Source organism: Buteo buteo, chromosome 4 (genome assembly GCF_964188355.1).
Source record: "Buteo buteo chromosome 4, bButBut1.hap1.1, whole genome shotgun sequence".
NCBI classification, from domain to species: Eukaryota; Metazoa; Chordata; class Aves; order Accipitriformes; family Accipitridae; genus Buteo; species Buteo buteo.
The window spans coordinates 45,070,436-45,087,595 of NC_134174.1; the positions used below are offsets into that span (position 1 = coordinate 45,070,436).

At 43.6% G+C, this 17,160-nt stretch overlaps 1 protein-coding gene across 35 annotated transcripts in view; it reads left to right on the top strand.

The window, feature by feature from the left end:
- Positions 1-17,160, top strand: part of CAMK2G (calcium/calmodulin dependent protein kinase II gamma) — a 118,045-nt gene that overhangs the window by 55,006 nt on the left and 45,879 nt on the right. For all 35 annotated transcript variants that reach the window (XR_012650103.1, XR_012650104.1, XR_012650107.1 and 32 more), the window contains 2 exons: positions 13,945-13,999; positions 14,584-14,649. Coding sequence is in view for 26 of the 35 variants with exons in the window: in XM_075025750.1 (XP_074881851.1) it covers positions 13,945-13,999; positions 14,584-14,649 (121 nt within the window). In the remaining 9 variants the exon portion in view is untranslated. The remainder of the gene's footprint in view (positions 1-13,944; positions 14,000-14,583; positions 14,650-17,160) is intronic.

Genomic DNA, 17,160 nt, shown 5'->3' on the forward strand with positions numbered 1-17,160 from the left:
CACTGGCCACTTGCTCTATAAACAAGAGGCCAAAACCAAATTGCCTATTTTTGCAGTGGTCAAAAAAAACCCCCCAAACCAAAAACCAAACAGTAATGAATAAAGGAAATATTTTTGTCTAGAAATACAGGAAGAGGCAAAATAAGGCACAACTTCAAACCCAAACTACATTATTTACTGAACTGTAGAAAGAGGGCATGGATTTTTATCTAGTTCCAAAACACCATGGAAGTTTGTCCTAACTTTTCTTTTAGAGAAATTTTACATTGCTGGAAGTTGCTTTGAGCAAAAAATTTGGACCATGAATAATTCCCTTTTTAGGATCTTTAAATAAATAAAGCCTCTAGGATCCTAGCTAAGATCTAATTTGAGTTAATTTATTTAAGAAAACATTAAGAAATACCAAATGCCACCTTCAACCAAACCACTGTGAAATATCCCTGTCTGGGAAACCTGTGATGCATTACATTGTCTTTCTTTTTCATAACCCTGTCTGTCAGTGTACATAACGTTTTAAGGGCATCTGTCTGGTCTCCTGACTTTCAGCTTCGTAATCATTTGCTCCAATCCTCTGAAGACCTGGGAGAGGAAAGGTGCCTTATAGCATACCCTGTGGACTAACATCTGTAGCCTATTCCATATGTGATGAAGAAGCCATTTCCACAAGCTCGGGACCCCACAAAATGCAAAGCACCTTAATAGCAGATTTTCAGCAGAAAGAGCTTTGTTGCATCTGAGTGTAGTTGTGGAGGTATGGCATGAGGAGGGGAGCAGCGGCCACCTTCTACAGTCATTTGCCCTGGTGAATATATTGGCCAGTAAATTAGTGCTTGGCAATATTCAGAATGACTAAAACTAATTAGCTAGTTATCAAGCTTCATTTGCCCAATAAGACTTGCTTCACTTAGTTTAGTAGGTGATGTCACTTTTTGTTTTGGCCTTAACTTCGCTTTCATCATCTCTCCTTTTTTTCATTTCTTGCATCTTTTCTTGCCAGGCCTCTCACAGAGTAAATCTTATACATGAGAGGAAAACCATGTTTATGAGTAAACCATACCAAAAACAGAAACGTACCACATTCCTGGTTCAATTCTACAGCTTGTTCCTCATCTGTAATGAGTGGCAATGCTTGTCTCCTGTTGTATTGTGGTTTGGAAAAGACAGTCTGGGGGAATGTCAGTGGTTCTTGCATTTTCTACAGAGCATTTCTTGTCTTCCTAGGAGGAACAGTTTTTCTTTTAAGATAAAGAGACTAGTCATTCTAAACCCAACAGGTGGTCACAAATAGCAATCAAGGAATTAAGTTTTATGCCTACAACACAGAATCAAACTGTTGAATAAGACCTCGGGGAGTCATATGGTCCATTCAGCAGTCCTGTGAAAACCTTTTATACCTGGCTGGTTCCAGGCATGTTTGTTCTTAAAAACCTTTAATGATTCCACAGCCCCTAGTGGCAGTCTTTCAGGTGTTTAATTTTTGTGTCAGTTAGACATTAGAAAAAACATGCTTTGCTGCTATCTTAGCTTGCTGTTTCTAGTTCTATCCGGAGTATATGTGGAAAGTAGTTTTTCTTTCTTGTAACAACCTTTTATAGATCTGAAGGCTGCTATCATGTCTCTTTTTAGTCTTCTTTTTCTTCAGACTAAACAAACCCAGTTCTTTCAATCTTTCCTCATACGTCATGTTTTCTAGACCTCCAGTCTTTTTTCTTTTTTTTTTTTCTTTTCTTTCTTTCCCCTTCCTTGGACTCTATCCAGTTGCTTCATATCTTTCTAGAAATGTGATGCCCAAAGCTGGGTGTAAGATTCCAACTAAGGCCATGTCAGTGCTGACTAGAGGGGGAAGAACTGCTTCACCTGTGCTACCAAGGATACTCTTGTTTTGTACATCAGCCTGTGAATCTTTTGATTTAAATATATTGTTGATGCACATTTGTTTTCTGACACATTATTGCTCCAGACTACTTTCTGCAGAACTTCTGGCAAGCAAATAATTTTTCCATCTTGTATAGTTGAAGATTCCTATCAATTGTACATTACATTTGTCTTTATTAAAACAAATGGGAAGAAATTCACTCTCTGGATTCCCCCCCAGATTTTTCAAGACCATTTTGATTTATCTTCTGATAACATAATAGGGTTGCAACTCCCTCCACAGTAATGTGATCTTTAATAACAATGCCATATATTGCATCATGTAGATAATTAATAACACTGTTGAATATTGTTGGAATATGGACAAACTCTTGAAGATATCATTTGATATATTGTTCCAGTTTGGTCAATTTTGAGTATGTTTTTTCAATGAGTTGTATACACCATTGTAAGCTAGTTCTGAATACATATTTCTTCTAAATTGTTTATGGAGATAGCACATAAGATGCTGTCAGAAGCCTTGCTGAAGTCCAGATGCTACATGCATTGCTGTTTCCATATTCCTTGGACTTGTTATGTTGCCATAGAAAGGAAACATGTTGTTCTGACATAGCAATAGGTTCTTTCCCTGAAATGTGTATTAGCAGTTAGTAATCACCTAGTTACTACCATTCTATGTTGTAAACTCTTCTGGATGAATACTTGGTGTGTTGCCTCAGTGTGAGCTATGCTATTAACACTGCAGCAGTCCTGGAGAATTCTGCAGAATTTGCACTTGCTTTCATTTCCCCATTAAGTTTTGTCGTTACTGTTTTTGTTGCAAACTGTGTTGCAGCATGTCCTGGTCTTCTACAGTGACCTGAGCCTCTAGTGAGTCCAGGGCAGAGGATTGAAAATTAGGACCCTGTGAGCTGGGCTGCTTTTCTCTCCTGCCTGTACACAGGATATAAAGCAAACCTGTTGTTGAATTTGTGGGTTTTACCCATTTTCTGCAAGACAGTTGATTCTGCTATGGAAATTCTGGACTGCAACACGCTGACCATAACACCGCTACTCCGATAAAATAAAGGTTACTCTAGGTACAAAATAATAGTGATATTTCCATTTGCTGTTGCTCTTTGTGAAATGACCACTTTCTGAGTTATCCTAACATGCTTTCATCAAATCTCAGCCCTAATTATTGGCTATTGCTCTGTAATTGGGCGTTTTGCTTGTCTTTAGATGCACATTATGGCGAAGGTAATCACAGTGGAGTAATCCTTCTAAGAGCCTAGTGTTGCAGTAAGGTTTTTTTGTCTGGACAGAAGAAAGTTGACTTGAGGTAATTTTCTGATTTCCAGCTCATGGTATGTACCATGTTCTCATTGCAAACCATCCATTTGAATGTGCCATTATAGCTGGTCACCTCAAACTTCAGTTCAGTAGAGGAAGGACTTCTTTCCCTAACTTTCAACTTGTTTTTTTTCCTCCTGACAATTTTCTATTTTGCATTCTGGTCCAGGGAAACCATTTGCCAACCATGTTCACCAAATACAGCAGAATTGAACAGAGATCAATCAGTGAACTGTTCACCCTGTGTTAAAGGCAAAAAAGATGCACCCATTTCTGAGGATATCAGAGTGTTAAAGGGAGGCAGAAGGCAACATCATTAAAACCCCACTGTCTGTAAGCAGATAAAATGCCTGTGAAATTTGGCAAGAGTCACAGCTCTATGGGGAATTCCACTTCTTGAACAACTTACTGTTCCAGTGATTCACTTATCTATAAATCTTGTGGGCATTTGACATGGATGTGTTTGGGAACACAGAGAATGATATGGCTCTCTTCTCCCTTGGTCCCTGCTTTGCAGGAAGGAAGCAGGTTTCTAAGCACACTCATAGCCCTGACCCTTCATTTGCAGATGCTTTCCTGATTGTGACACTGAAGTTTGTGCAATGGCTAAGATAAAATAAACTTCACCATTGCCTTCTGTTTGTTGTAGAGCTAAACTTACAATGTGTTGAATATCGGTTCTTGCTTTGGTCTTCTGCTTAGTTGTAAACTTAATTTCAGTCAGTCTGTGTATTTGATTTTTAAGTCCTATAATTCTTTCACTACATAGGGATTCTCTTGTGGAAAATTCATTTTTTTCCCATGTTTCCTGCTACCCATCAAATACTAGAGCAGTGACAGAGCTGGGAACCCCAGTATCTTCCTGCAGGCTTGTTCAGTGCAGATGTGAAGTTCAGCAGAGTGCTGAACTTGACCCTTCCTGTCCTAGGACTCCCAAAGCAATAATTGTGCAAAATTTAATAAAAATCCTCATTCATAGTTTTGAAAGCACTTCTCTAGCATTCCCATGTTATCCTACAAGAGTAGGATTGTGGCTTGTTCAGTGCACCATGAAGTCTGCTCTGTGCATGGATTTTGTCCACCGTGTTGCCCTTCTCCTTCTAAATTTTCTTTGTTACCCCAGTCTAAATATGTGCCTCCTCTTTGGATCTGTCACCAGATGATCTGAACTTTTTCTTAGATATTTTTAACCCAACAGTACAAAAGTAGTTCTTGAATATCTTTTGTTCATAGTTTGAACTGAGCACTTCTGGTTGGTTATTGTGTCCCAGCTCATGGCAGCCTTTGCTGTGAAAAACTGCATGCACTTAGGTCTAGAGTGATAAAAAAATACATACTTTAGGAGAGGCTGGTAGTAGCCCAAGACCCGCAGCCAAATTCTGTTTCTGATTTCTGCCTTCATATTCTTTGCTGAACTGCTTCAGAGTTAATTTGTTTGAGGGAATTTGTAGCAGTAGTGAAATGCTGTCCTCAGCATCTATCAGAATTATTGCGTTTTCAGGTTTTTCCTACTTCTGACTTTTTCTCCAAAATACACTTACGCCTGACTTCTTTTTATTTTAACTTCTACCTGTCAGCTTCTCTCAGCATAAACCACAGTTTTGGACTGGCCCTTATTTAAAATGGGGAGGGAATGGTATAGAAATTTCTTGTGAATTAGAAGAATTGTTTTGACCCAGTTCCGTTTTATTTCCTTTGATAAGTGGTCTGTCCTCTTAGTACCTCTGTCTTGTGGGAGTGATTTTGATGGATGTGTATAAAAAAAGGCCTCCAGTCTGTGTGCCCTTAAATGATGGTTATGATCAAGGTGCAAATTGCTGCAAGGATCAAGAAGGATGCTGTGCTTCTGTGTGCAGCCCAGCTGGAGAATCTCACAATGCTCATAACTAACCTGGATGGGAAATGTAGTGCATTGATCAAGTCTGCAGACCTAATACTGAACTTGTTGTCTTAGTGCTATCATCCACAACTTAAAGTTCACTCATTTCTTATTTTGAGATACTACTCTTGATAAGCAAGCCCTCACTTCCCCCCCCCAGCTGCCAATTGGAATGTTTTCCCATCACCTTTTCCTTAGCAAGAGATTTGAATTGCTTCCTTAGTGAACAAGAAAAAAAAGTAGGCTGTGTTTTGCTGTAAACAGCAGATTTCCTTGTTTTCATTTGGCTGCAGACATCCAGACTGACTTTGCAATTGGGACAGAAAGGATGTTATGTGCAAAGAATAGTTAAAATGCTGGGGATTCTCCAGTGGTTTGGCCACCTTTGCTGCGCTATGGAAACTCAGCGGTTTCCAAGTGGGATGCTCCTGCGCCTGGCCTGCTGTTTAAAGCTGCTGCCCTGCAATTTCTGTTGCTGGGGTCTGCTCCTTTTCTCAGGTGAAACTGGTGTGGAGAGGGGATGGTGTGGGGAAGAGCGGGGAGAAGAGACTTTGTGGCAAGAGTTATGCTTTACAGCTTTCTCAGTTACTGAGCAGCTTTTTCCTTGGAAGTGTCATGAGGCTGTCTGAGAGGACAGCAAGTTGCTGTGCTTCCTAAGAGGTCAAACATGATGTTCTGGGCCTTAAGCCTTTAACCTGCTTTCCTCTTCCCCCCATCCCTTCTCCCCCCCCCCCCCCCAATAAAAACCACCAACCACTCAGAAAAAAACCAAACAGAACATCAGCTAGAGTGCATTCCTGCTGGGAAGTTTGAGCCTTTGAGCTGCAAGTTACCATTTATTATTTCCAGTCCTGGCACTGTTAGGGTTTTAGGTGAGTGCCTATGCATGTCTGGCTGAGAGGAGGGTCCCCAGAACCCCAGGCAGTCCAGCTTTTTATTTCTCATTCTGATTCTCCCAGTTACTTTTTTTTACCACCTATTGTTTATTTACCTCTTCTTGTTTTGTCCTTTTTCTGCATCCTCTTCCCACAGCTTTTCCTGTAGTTTTGAGAAAAATGTTTCTCCATGATCCCCCTCAATTTGGGAATGGAGTAACAATTGCATTTTCTTCCTTGCCAGTGGATATATTTATTCTGTATGTCTTTGTGATCTGTACTACAGAGGTATTCAAATTCCATTATTCATCTATTCAGCTGTGAGGTTTATCTGTATGCAAGCAATCCCTGAAAAAAAAAAAAAAAAGTAGTGAGATGATGGCTAGACTCGGTGCACTCAAACTCAAAGGTACTGCAAAAGCTAGAGGAGGAGGATTCCCCTACTTCCCCCCGCCCCTGTTAGAATAGTGTTGAGGAAGTGGAAGGAGCCTCCTTTGGGGTTCCCCCTGCCCGAGCACCAAACAGAAGAGAAGTGGCTGCACTCTGGTGAAATTGTGCAAGTGACAGCCTGCCTTTTGAACAGAGCTTGCCTGGGTGGCAAGGTTTCATGACTGTCCTGGGCAACGCAAGGAAAGAATTGTGAAAATCAGGTTAATACAGCAAGGCTGGGGGGATATTAGGCAGAACTCCTGTCTGCATGGGCAGGGCTACTGCTTTGCAACACCAAAGGCTGATTCATCCCTGATGGCAGAAATGTGTCTAGCGAAGTTGCAGAGCCTGTATGAGAGACCTAAAATTTGTCACAGCCTCTATCTTAATTTTATTAGTTCTAATAAAGTGGGTGTTCTCTGTGTATTTTCTTTGAGATACCAATAAAGTTGGCTTGTTATTATTTTGGGGCTTTTTAGAAAAAGCTCTCATATAATACTAGTTGTTATCAAAACTACTTTGCTTATCTGGTATGTGGATAATTGGAAATTATTAATAATAATTCTGGATGGTCGTGATTGCACTGTTATCAGAAGAGTAGGAAATATTCCTGCTAATGCACTCTTTTGGCTCATGTAATGTTTAAGTAGGGCATACTAAATGTTATGTATCATGCTGAACTTCAGCCTTTCAATATAGACATTGCAAATTCAAAGGAAAAATGTTTAGTTGGCACTGAAATGTTTTTAAAAAATACTTTGTGTTTTCTTTTTTTACTGTTGCTTTTTGCTTCTGCAGAAGGACCAGTTTTGTAACAGGAAGGATACTGTTCTCACTACAACTTCTTTCTAGGCTGTGAATTTCTGTGCATAAGGGAATTTCCCCTGACTTGGCACCATGTATGGCAGAAAGGGCACTGCCTTAGCCTTGTTTTCCAGGGCCAGAGTGCTAAAAAGGTTACAGTGAGAACAGTGTAGTGGGGGGGGGGGGAGGGGGGGAACACCTCTGTGTGTGTGCACCTTTTCATACTCCCTTAGGACTGTTCCTTGTCTGTCTGCAGAGCCTGCAGCAGCTTGTTTCTGCCTGAACCAGAGCAGAGTGTTAACAAGTCCTTCTTCTCTTCCATTTTCTAAAGCTTTAAAACTGCAATTGGTGTGAAATGCTGTGGGCTTGGGGAGTTTACAGCAAGCTGGTATATATCCAGCATACTGTAACCTCTCTGTGTCAGATTTGGAAGGAGGAGGGAAAGAGTACATGTTCCTAAGGGACTGGTTAACAGCAGCATGCTATGTCCTGTTAGCTAACTGTCCTACTGCTGTTAGTTACTGCTCTAACAAAGCTGGTCATTAGCTGCTGGAGCAGATGATTTCTAGAGGATTATTTGAATTACAGAATTTAATGCTTTTTAATAGCAAATTTTTAATTAAAAGGAGAGTCCTTTTGGAAGCAGCCTGAGCAGCTGCAGCTGAATTCTGTGTGTTTAATGTAATTAGAGAAACAGCTGGGGTGGGAGCTGAGCACCCAGCTCACAGGCAGTCACAGGTTGATGGTGGCTCCTCATGGGACAGGCATCCTGAGTGATGTGAACTGTGCGGGAAGTGTCCTGGCGCACAGCCAAGCTCGGAGGTGGTGGGACAATTCCCATGTTGGCTGCCCAGGCTGGTGAGCAGCTGGGGAAGTGGAGAGTGGGTGGTAGCCATCTGTGTCAGTTTACTTGTCACTTGTGCTGCCACAGATGATAGCGCTCAGTTTGCAGTCTGTCGGGCCGTGTATATTTGTATCTATAGTTTCAGCGTCTCCTGGCATGTTGGAGAATATCTTTGGAAGAGGGCATCAGGCAGGTTTTAGCCTCCAATTTTATTCTGCTGCTTCTGGTATGCACTGTCTCTTGAAGTATCGCCCTTGTGGTATCTCTTAGCTCCTCCCTTTCTGCATGATACAGGCAAATGTCTGATGTCTGGTTGGAAACTGCTGAGAAGTGAAGCTGTGGCTGTTTCTAATGAGTGGCTGACCTTTAAATAGCATTGTTGAGTCCAGAAGATCCCAGAGCACTTTTGAGTTTGCACTACTAAGGCTGCGTTGCAGTTACCATGACCCAGGAGAGAACCAGAAATCTTTGTTGCCTTGTATTGACTCTGCTGCAGGTACTGCAACACAGGCAACTTCATTTGGGAGCCCCAAATGATACATAATCACAGTACATGATGTGTGTTGGTGCAGAGGTAGTTGGCTAATAGTGTCCTTTATGTTCCCATAATACCCAAATGCTTTACACTTAGGAACGCCAGTTAACCTAGATTTAGCAGACAAGACTACCCTACCCTGTAGCTTCAACACTGTCCCTAAGGACAGGCAAAGGCCATTGGAATGTAGAAGCAAGCATATTTCAGCCCACATTACCTTTTCCTAAGCAGAGATGAGTAATTGCAAAGTGAAGATCTTGGGAATTGTCCCGCAAAATTCTTCTTCTGCTTGTGTACTTGCCTTTTGTTGTGAGTTCAGTAACTGCTTTGCTTGCAGAGATTTACTTGCAGCAGGTAACCAGAAACCACCCTGTGTTACAAGAGCCTGCCTGCCCCAGCCATGGGCTAAGCCCCCAGGCAGCCCTGCTCCACTGTTTGCTGTGGACGTGGGATACAGGGGAATGTTCATCCTGGGGCTTATGTGGCAGGCATAAATGCTCCTGGCCTGTTATGCTTGATGTAAGATTAAAAAAATAATAATAAGCAGCACACTGGGCAGAGTGAAGGGAAGGTGTGGGTCAAATCTAGGCTAGGCATAACCTGTGTTTGCGACCCCAATATCAGTTGGCCTTTTACATGTGACCTTTTAAAAATGAGATGCCTGTGGCTTTTCAATGTTTCTTGATGTTCCTGTAGTTCAGGTGGACTTTTATAAAAACAGAAAGTTCTTTTCTGATTTCTTCGTGATTCACTTCAACTTTTGCATTCACAGAGTCTTGCTTTGTGTGACTCAGCAGCAATTTGCATTGGTTGTTAGGCTGGTACAGTTTGTTATGAGGGAGATTTTCCTCTTATGCTCAGTTGCTTTGTATCACGCTCAGGCATCGGAGAGCTGCGGCTGCCTGTACAGGGTCATTTTATTCAGGCAGAGAATGCAAACCACGTGGCATGACTGTTACTGTATTGCTGTTTCTCACTAAAATGCTTAATTTTCTGTAGTTAATATGCAAGGACTGATTTCCTACATCTGTAAGAATCCCTATGTAAAAAGTGTTCAGTTAGGAAGGAAATACGGTTTGAGTCACTGCTTCTGGGCGTCAGAATCAGTTAATAGAAATAATCTACCTCATCTTCTGGTGAATAGAGTGAGATCAGGTTCCTTGGCAAGTACTGGACTCTTTTGTAGTTTGGTCATCTTTTGGAAGACCCTGTGTTGCTGTTGTGCAACTTCCCTGTTGCTGCAGCTTGAGACTCTTGTTGTGATGTGTGCCTTTGTCTAGCCTGCTGCACTAGACATAGATGTCACTGCTCCCCTGACAGGAGCAAAAAACAAAAAACAAAAACCAACCAAACAAAAAACCGGTTCTGTAATACTTTTGAAAAAAATGTTAACTGGATGAATACTTTTGTTTTTAGTTCTCTATTTTTCTTATCATGTATAGTCAGTTTTGGGGAATCCTTTACCCTCCAACATCTACATATGATTATGTTTTTCACCCTCTCATGTCAACAGGTTACACAGGTACTAACAGCCTATGTGGGCTCTGCTCAACTGCTTGGTTGAAGCTGAACTTGTGGTAGTAATGGAGATGTTAGATGGTGTGTGAGGACCAGAAGCCTGTAGCACAAATGGGATCTCCTTTTCATGGGAAAATGTCTGAAACAGAGGACAGCCCAGTATTCAGGTTCCTGTTACCCACTGTTGGAACTGGCCATTCGGGAACCTGTGTCCTGCCTTCAGGTGGAGGGCACTCGCATAGGACATCTGTAAAGCAAAGAGGGCTCTATGCTGTCTGGAAGGTGGAGGTATCAGATGGCATCTGAGGTTTGTGTATCTTCATGATGAATGTTAACACTATGTGTCGCATTTATGAACCAAAGTGGAGAGGAGGCCAAGAAACTTTTTAAATGCTTTTATCCTTAACATGAGCTAAAGGTGGTGGAGTTACTTCTGAATGTATGCCATTTCATGGGCTGGCTGAATGGTTTTGGAAAAGGCAGGTCATGTTTTTCAGCTGACAGTCCCTGGTAGTTAGCACTGTATTAGGAAGCAGAGCATTTTAACTTGAGTGTCGGCAGAGTGAACCATGGCATCAAAGCTGCTGATTGCAGTAGCCTTGCTGGTCAGGAAGGCTCTTGTGGCTCTGCAGGAGGGTAGGTAAGCAAAATGTTAGAGTGAAATGGCACTGGGTGCTCTTGCTGTTCTGCTACTGGGTATTGCTTTTGTTTATTCCCATCAGCGTCGGTATGAAGTAGGTGTGGGCTGGAATTGAAAGTCACAAGAGTTTTGGTATATTCAGATTTTTCTTAACCGTTTTTGACTCCCCTCATTACTGCCCCTCTCCACACTTCAAGCCTAGTGTTCTGAGCTGTTGCTAATTATTCCCATGCAGGGTGGTGGGGCCCACTGTCATCTTTCCTATAGCTTTTCTGGGTTTTGCTGTTCTACAGTTACTCCCCGAGCTTTGTTACCTCAGCAGATTAAATCTTGGGCAGATTTTGTTCTAGCATCACCCTGGCCTGTCGCGAGGAAGCAGCTCCCTTGTTAAGTTAATGACCTGCGTTTTGCCTCCAAGGCCTTCTTTTGCTGTGCAGCCCTAGGATGATGTCTAGCGTCAGTATTTATGAACTGTCTCTGTCCTCCTGTCATGGTTACGCACCTAAGGACGCAAATAGTGTTTTACCGTCCTTGAAGGCGCTTTCTGCTGCCTCTGCCAGTCTCTGCCAGCTGAAGTGCTACTGCCTTCTCTTTTCGTAACGTATCTGACAAAATTGCTTTCCTCAGGACAAAGAAATAGTACCAATCAGCTCATTTATGTTTTATTTTCTGATGTAATTTGCTGCCTGCATCTTTGCGTCAGAGTTTATCATTCACTATTTCCCAATTCTACCTGAAGACATGTTTGCTATTCCCTTTTCATGGCCACTGCTCTCAGCCTGCTGGTGGTCATGCTCCTCTGTAAGGATTTCATTCTTGCCACTTTCCTCTCTGCTTGGTGTTTCTTGCAGCAATTCGATGACCTTTCAGGAGCCAGAGGAAGAAGAATGCTTTTTCGTGCACACCAAGCATCACCAGACAGGACCTTATTAGCACATTCAGCTTTCCTTGAAGTTTCTCCATCTGTTTCCTCTTTATAAGGTCTCCTCACAGACTTTTGCCTGTGTCTTGGGCCTCAGCTCTTGTTCATGTGCCCATCTCCTGCATTCACCTCAAATAGTCTTGTGCACTGGAGTGGAAACTGCCCTGCGCTGGGAATCCAAATGTCTGTTTCAGCCTCTTCCCATCTTGTTTCCAGTCTTGAATGGAAATCTTTTCTCCTAGGAAATACCCTTCTCGCTTGCGTTTTCGTAATGCTACCTCTGCTGGTTTCTGCCAAGTGCTCAGGAGGCAAGTTTTCTTATAAACACAAAGTTGTATTGCAATGAAGTTATTACAAAGCCAAATAAAACTGCTTACTTGGAAGAATATTTTTTTTGTAGTGAATAATTTGAGGAACATAGTTCTTAAAGGTGATGTGTCTGTATTTTCATGCTATAGGAACAACATGTTGTACCTGAAACACCTGCTGTACCAGTATTCTTAACTGTACTTGCTTGTTTGCAGCATTATGCTGGGTGGAGTGCTCCTCCCAAACCCCTGCGGTTAGATGCAGTAGAAAGGCTAAGGAAAGGAAATTCGTCAAGGGACCAGCCCAGAGAGCTTGTAGATTAAGGCAGGGAAAATATAGCAAACTACAGGCAGAAAATAAGGAAAGAATTAAATCCTTTTAGGAGAGGTACTGGCAGTGGTCTCTGCACATCTGTGCTACTCTCAATTTTGAGTTTGTGTGTGTTTGTGTGCATGTGGAAGGGTGCCTTAGCAAAGGAGAGTTGCAAGGAGGATTAGAGGAGAGCATTGAGAACATTTGCAAAAACTGTTCCATATGAGGCAGGAGCATGTGCCAAGTGCTAGTTTGAAACATTCCCAAGATGGTGATGGTAGCTGATATCATGCATCAATGAGACGCAAACTGACCTCTTGATACTGACCGAGAGAAAATCATGATGTTGGGAAAAGTCAAGACAGGTCACCTGTATTTTATGTGAAAGAGAATAGAAGACAGGCAAGAGAGGCAAAGGTACCATTAAAGTGGCAGAGCAGAATAACAAGATTTTTCTTACAGGGATGAGAATGGTAATGTTACTTTGGTCAATACTCAATTACAAGGTGTCACAGTGGCTGAGACCCAGTCTAGTCTCAGCTAGTTGCTTTAGTTGGGTGAATCAATAGGGAAAGACCATAGATGGGCATGTGAAGAAGACAACTCATCCTAGTCAGGGTGTGAAGGTTTAGGAATTGAGTCAAATAGGATTGCTAGCTTGTGACCCCAATTGGCAGGGAAAATAGTGAAGTTTTCCAGCAGGGGAGACAATAGGAGGTAGGTAGCATTGTGAAAGTAAGGGCTTAGTTTCTCCTCTTGGGTTAGAATTAGTGCCTAGGTATCCAAGAAACGTCAAAGAAACTGAGATTTTGATTCAGACAGGAGGAAATGACACTGTGTTGGCTACATAGATAAAATAGTTATTGCCCATGTGTAACATGGCGAAAGGAAGACAGAGCCCCAGAGACCTCAGAATACTGGGGGTAGTGGCCCATCACGGGGGTAACTCCAATCCTGTAGGTTAAGGGGGACAAGGAAAGGGAAAAGATGAAGGTTAATTTAGGTAATAGGAGCAGAATTAGGAGGGCATAGGTAAGGAAGCTGAAGGAGGGTGAAGTTTTGAGAAGGGGAATGTGATCAGATAAGTCTGTGGTAACAAACAGGTGAGAAAAAACGAGACAAGAAACTGGCTCTGAATTTTGAGTAAGGATTTTGGATGTAAGAATGAAGTGAGGAAAAGGAAGTAAAAGGGAACTTTATAGAGCTTTACAGATGAAAGGCAGAAGGGAGATCAATGGCACTGACATGCAGGTGAGGTCAGAAGTAAATTTTTTGGGTTGGGCTTGTTTGGAGATTCTGAAAAGGGTTTGTTTTGGGAAATAAAAATGGGTCGGGAGAGATGGCAAAACATGAGCGTGAAGGAGAGAGTAGGCAGATGTGAAAGGAGGGTACTGAAGCATTAGAGAAGGAGAATGAACAGGAGGTCAAAGATATTTACAGTTTGTTTTGACACTGGGGAGGGCTGGATGTATGTGAAGGACACCCATCTGTTCCTTTGAGATAATGGAAGGAAACAGGTCACTAAGTGAGCACACAAAGTGAAGGGCATGGGGAATTAATAGACTGATTGGGTTGAGGGAGAACTTGGCTGTGTGCATGGGTTTGATTTGTGAAGTGTCATAGTTGCTACATGCTCTGTAAATCTCCATTTCTTGATTATGTTTTTGCAGTGCGGCTCCATGACAGTATTTCAGAAGAAGGTTTCCATTACCTTGTCTTTGATCTGTAAGTGTCTTTCTTTGGCTTTGATCCTTCACCAGTGATACAGACACATGGATGGTTGACTAAGAGTGGAATAAAAAACACCTGCATTAATATATTCTCCCTTTCTCTTTTGAGACCTGTAGATACCTCTGGCCTATTTGACAAAAATCCATTGACTGTGTGGTAGGGGATGGACCAGGAAAGCTCCTGGTAGCAGGTGTAAGTGTGGGATGGCAAAGGATGGCTATCCTGTATAGGGAGGCTGTTTGACTTCTGCCTCTGAGGCAGCCTGAAGGGGGTCAGAGAAGGGATGTTCTGCCCAAGCTTAGCATATACTAAGCTCTGTAGAGGTGCATGGGCAATTTGTGCCCAGTGTGTCAACAGTGTCCTGTACACTGCTGGTGAACTAGCAGTCCAAGGGGTCAGTCACATGGATGTACCAGTGCTGGTGCCATCATGGTGGAACTCTGCCCTGGCTCCCCTGTGCCACAGGTCCCCACACAGTCTGTGGGAAGGGGCCCAGACAGGCAGCCACGTACCTCCTGTGCAGCCTTGAGCTAGATGTGCGCAGGCTGTGTAACCTCCCTTGTTCTTTTGCACTCCAGGGTTACTGGTGGGGAGCTCTTTGAGGATATTGTTGCCAGAGAATACTATAGTGAAGCAGACGCCAGGTAAGACTGTTTCTGTGTATGTGCCACGTGTGTTGGCAAGTGGAACGAGTGTCCTGACTACTGTTCTGTGCATGGCTTTGTTCTGACACTCTTGCTCCCCATCTGGAAAAAACAATTTCTCTTTCTGCTATTGGCATAAACTGTTGTCACCAGTCAGCCGAACTCACCACAGCTCTAGCCCTTGCTGCTTGCAGATGCTTCTGTCTTTGCTGCTTGCAGACGCTGTGCTCTTTGCTGGGAGTCCCGTTGCTAGTGGCTTTGTCTGCCTAACCTTTCTGGTGGGTGGTGACAGTGTGTCCTTAGTGAGCAAACATAGGGGAGAACTGTCCTGTGGCTGTGACAGCACTGCCTGCTTGGTCTCTGCCTTCTGGTAGGGATTCTAGTGATGTGCCATTGCTGTTGGGCAGACCCACTAAATTTGCCTGTGTCTAGGTAACGGTTTACGGGGCAGGGGGGAGATGGGACTTTGAAGGCTATGTTTCTGTGGAAGCCCTCTCTGTGAGCCGGTTGGTGCAGTGAGAAAAGGCACAATATGTGAGAGCAACCTTTGAATTTTAATATTAAAAAGATTTAGAGTTATGCCCTTCTTTTTCTGAGTGTCCCCCCCCTCTCTCCCATGCATGAACTTCCTCAAGTGGCCTGTGCTTGTTCCTTTGCTGTTTGTACAGGGTGGGTGTTTTGTGCAGCGGTAGTTGAGGGTGTTCTCTGACCCATCCATTTGCTGGACATGTAGCATTTGGAATCAAACCTGGGATTAGGCAGCTCCTGTTCTGCTTTAGCAGGGCCTGGAAGTGGCCCAATGGTGACACTTCACCCCGGCTTATTCTGCACCCATGTTCTTATCCCATCCTAACCCTTGCTGGAGCAGGAATTTGGGGAGCCATGAGAGGAGAGGCGTAAGAAGGGAGTAGTGGGTGCTGCTGCAGGATGAGCTTGGTAGGCAGTACTGTGAGGAAGATCATACTGAGTGCAAGGAAGCAAAGAGTATGACTTGGTGTGTTAGTGTAGGTACTGTTGTGGAGTCTGTGGGCGCTTATTTGCTTTCCCTGTGGTACGCTTACAGCCTTTGTCATCTGGGCATTACACAATGCTTTCAAATGAGGCATTGCACCGTGTGCTCCGCCATGCGCCGTCTGCTGATGGGGAAGGCCAGTGGGCCTGTCATCTCTGATGGCGCTCCTGGTAGAGAGGTCTGAGAGCCCTGCAGGTGTTTTCAGTGGGGTGTACAGATGTTGTAGGTGCAGCATCTCTGACAGATACATGGTCTCTCAAGCTATTCTGCCTTGAAGTTGGGAGGTTTTGACGTTATCAATCATCATCCTTCCCCCTGTCCCTCTTGCCAATGGCTGTTCCCTGAAATGGTCAAGAGCTGGCAGTGACCAACACTGTTCAGGAAACTAATGACAGGGTTAGGGGAAAAGGAGAACTGTCTATTGCTCTGTGAGCCTTCTTCAGGGTGCTCAGCCCTCTGACTGTCAACCGGCCAGGTCTCGCAGTGCCCACCAGATGACAGAGTGAAACTCCTCCCTTTCTCTCCCCATGCCGAGCTGAATTCCAGAGCAGGCTGGGAGAGCGAGGGAGCGAGGTCTGTGCCAATCTGCCGCACTTGGCTCGCCTGGGACACCTCACACTTTTGCCATTTTTGGCCAGAAAATCTCTCTCGCTCAGACTCGGCTCTGTTCTAATTATACATTTTTGTTTTGGGAGCGGGGAGATATTCATGGACTCCGACCCTGAGGATTGTACTGCCAGCTCCGGAGGGGTGGTGGTAGCGAATACACAGTGCTGCACCTCCTCTCCTCTTCCTTCCCTCGCCCTCTTCCCATCTTTTCCAATAGCCAATTTCCCTTCCCTCAAATATTTCACTCATTTCAAATTTGTTCCCCTGAGATTTGTAGAACTTGGTGAGTGGACTGACTGATCCTGCAGTGAGGACACAGACCCATCTGAGTTGCCCTCATGTGTGTGCTTACTGCCCAGCCATAGTTGTCAAAATCCCTACTCCATTCCACATTCACCCTTGGGAGCTGAGTAAATGTTTAGTGGAAGAGATGTTTTCAACCAGAAATCTCACCCGTGGGTGTGTTGTGCTGTTCTTATGCAATAGGTGTAAACAACATCTTGCTTTTGCCCTCTGTGGTTACAGCAGTGAGAGTGGCAGAGAAAGGGTTTTCTGTGAGCTGGGGGAGTGCAGCACACTGCACTTAACAGGGAATGAGCCTGCTTCTCAGATCACTAACTCCTTAAGTGGGATCTGTACTTAAAAGGCACCCAGCAAGCGGGTGTGTGCGCACATTGTGTATGTAAAGTGCTTGAGATGCTGCTCTGAAAGCTTTGCAAACTGGCAGGCACCCAGGAGTCATCATCCTGAATTTGCAGGGGGCTGCTGCTGCTCTCTAAAAGTTTATTCTTTGCTTGGGACTAGCCCAGCTGAATGTTTCCTGGAGTGATTGGGTCTTGCCTGCCCAATCTTGGCTGCTGTTTGCAGATACTCAGATGCCGCAGTTCTCC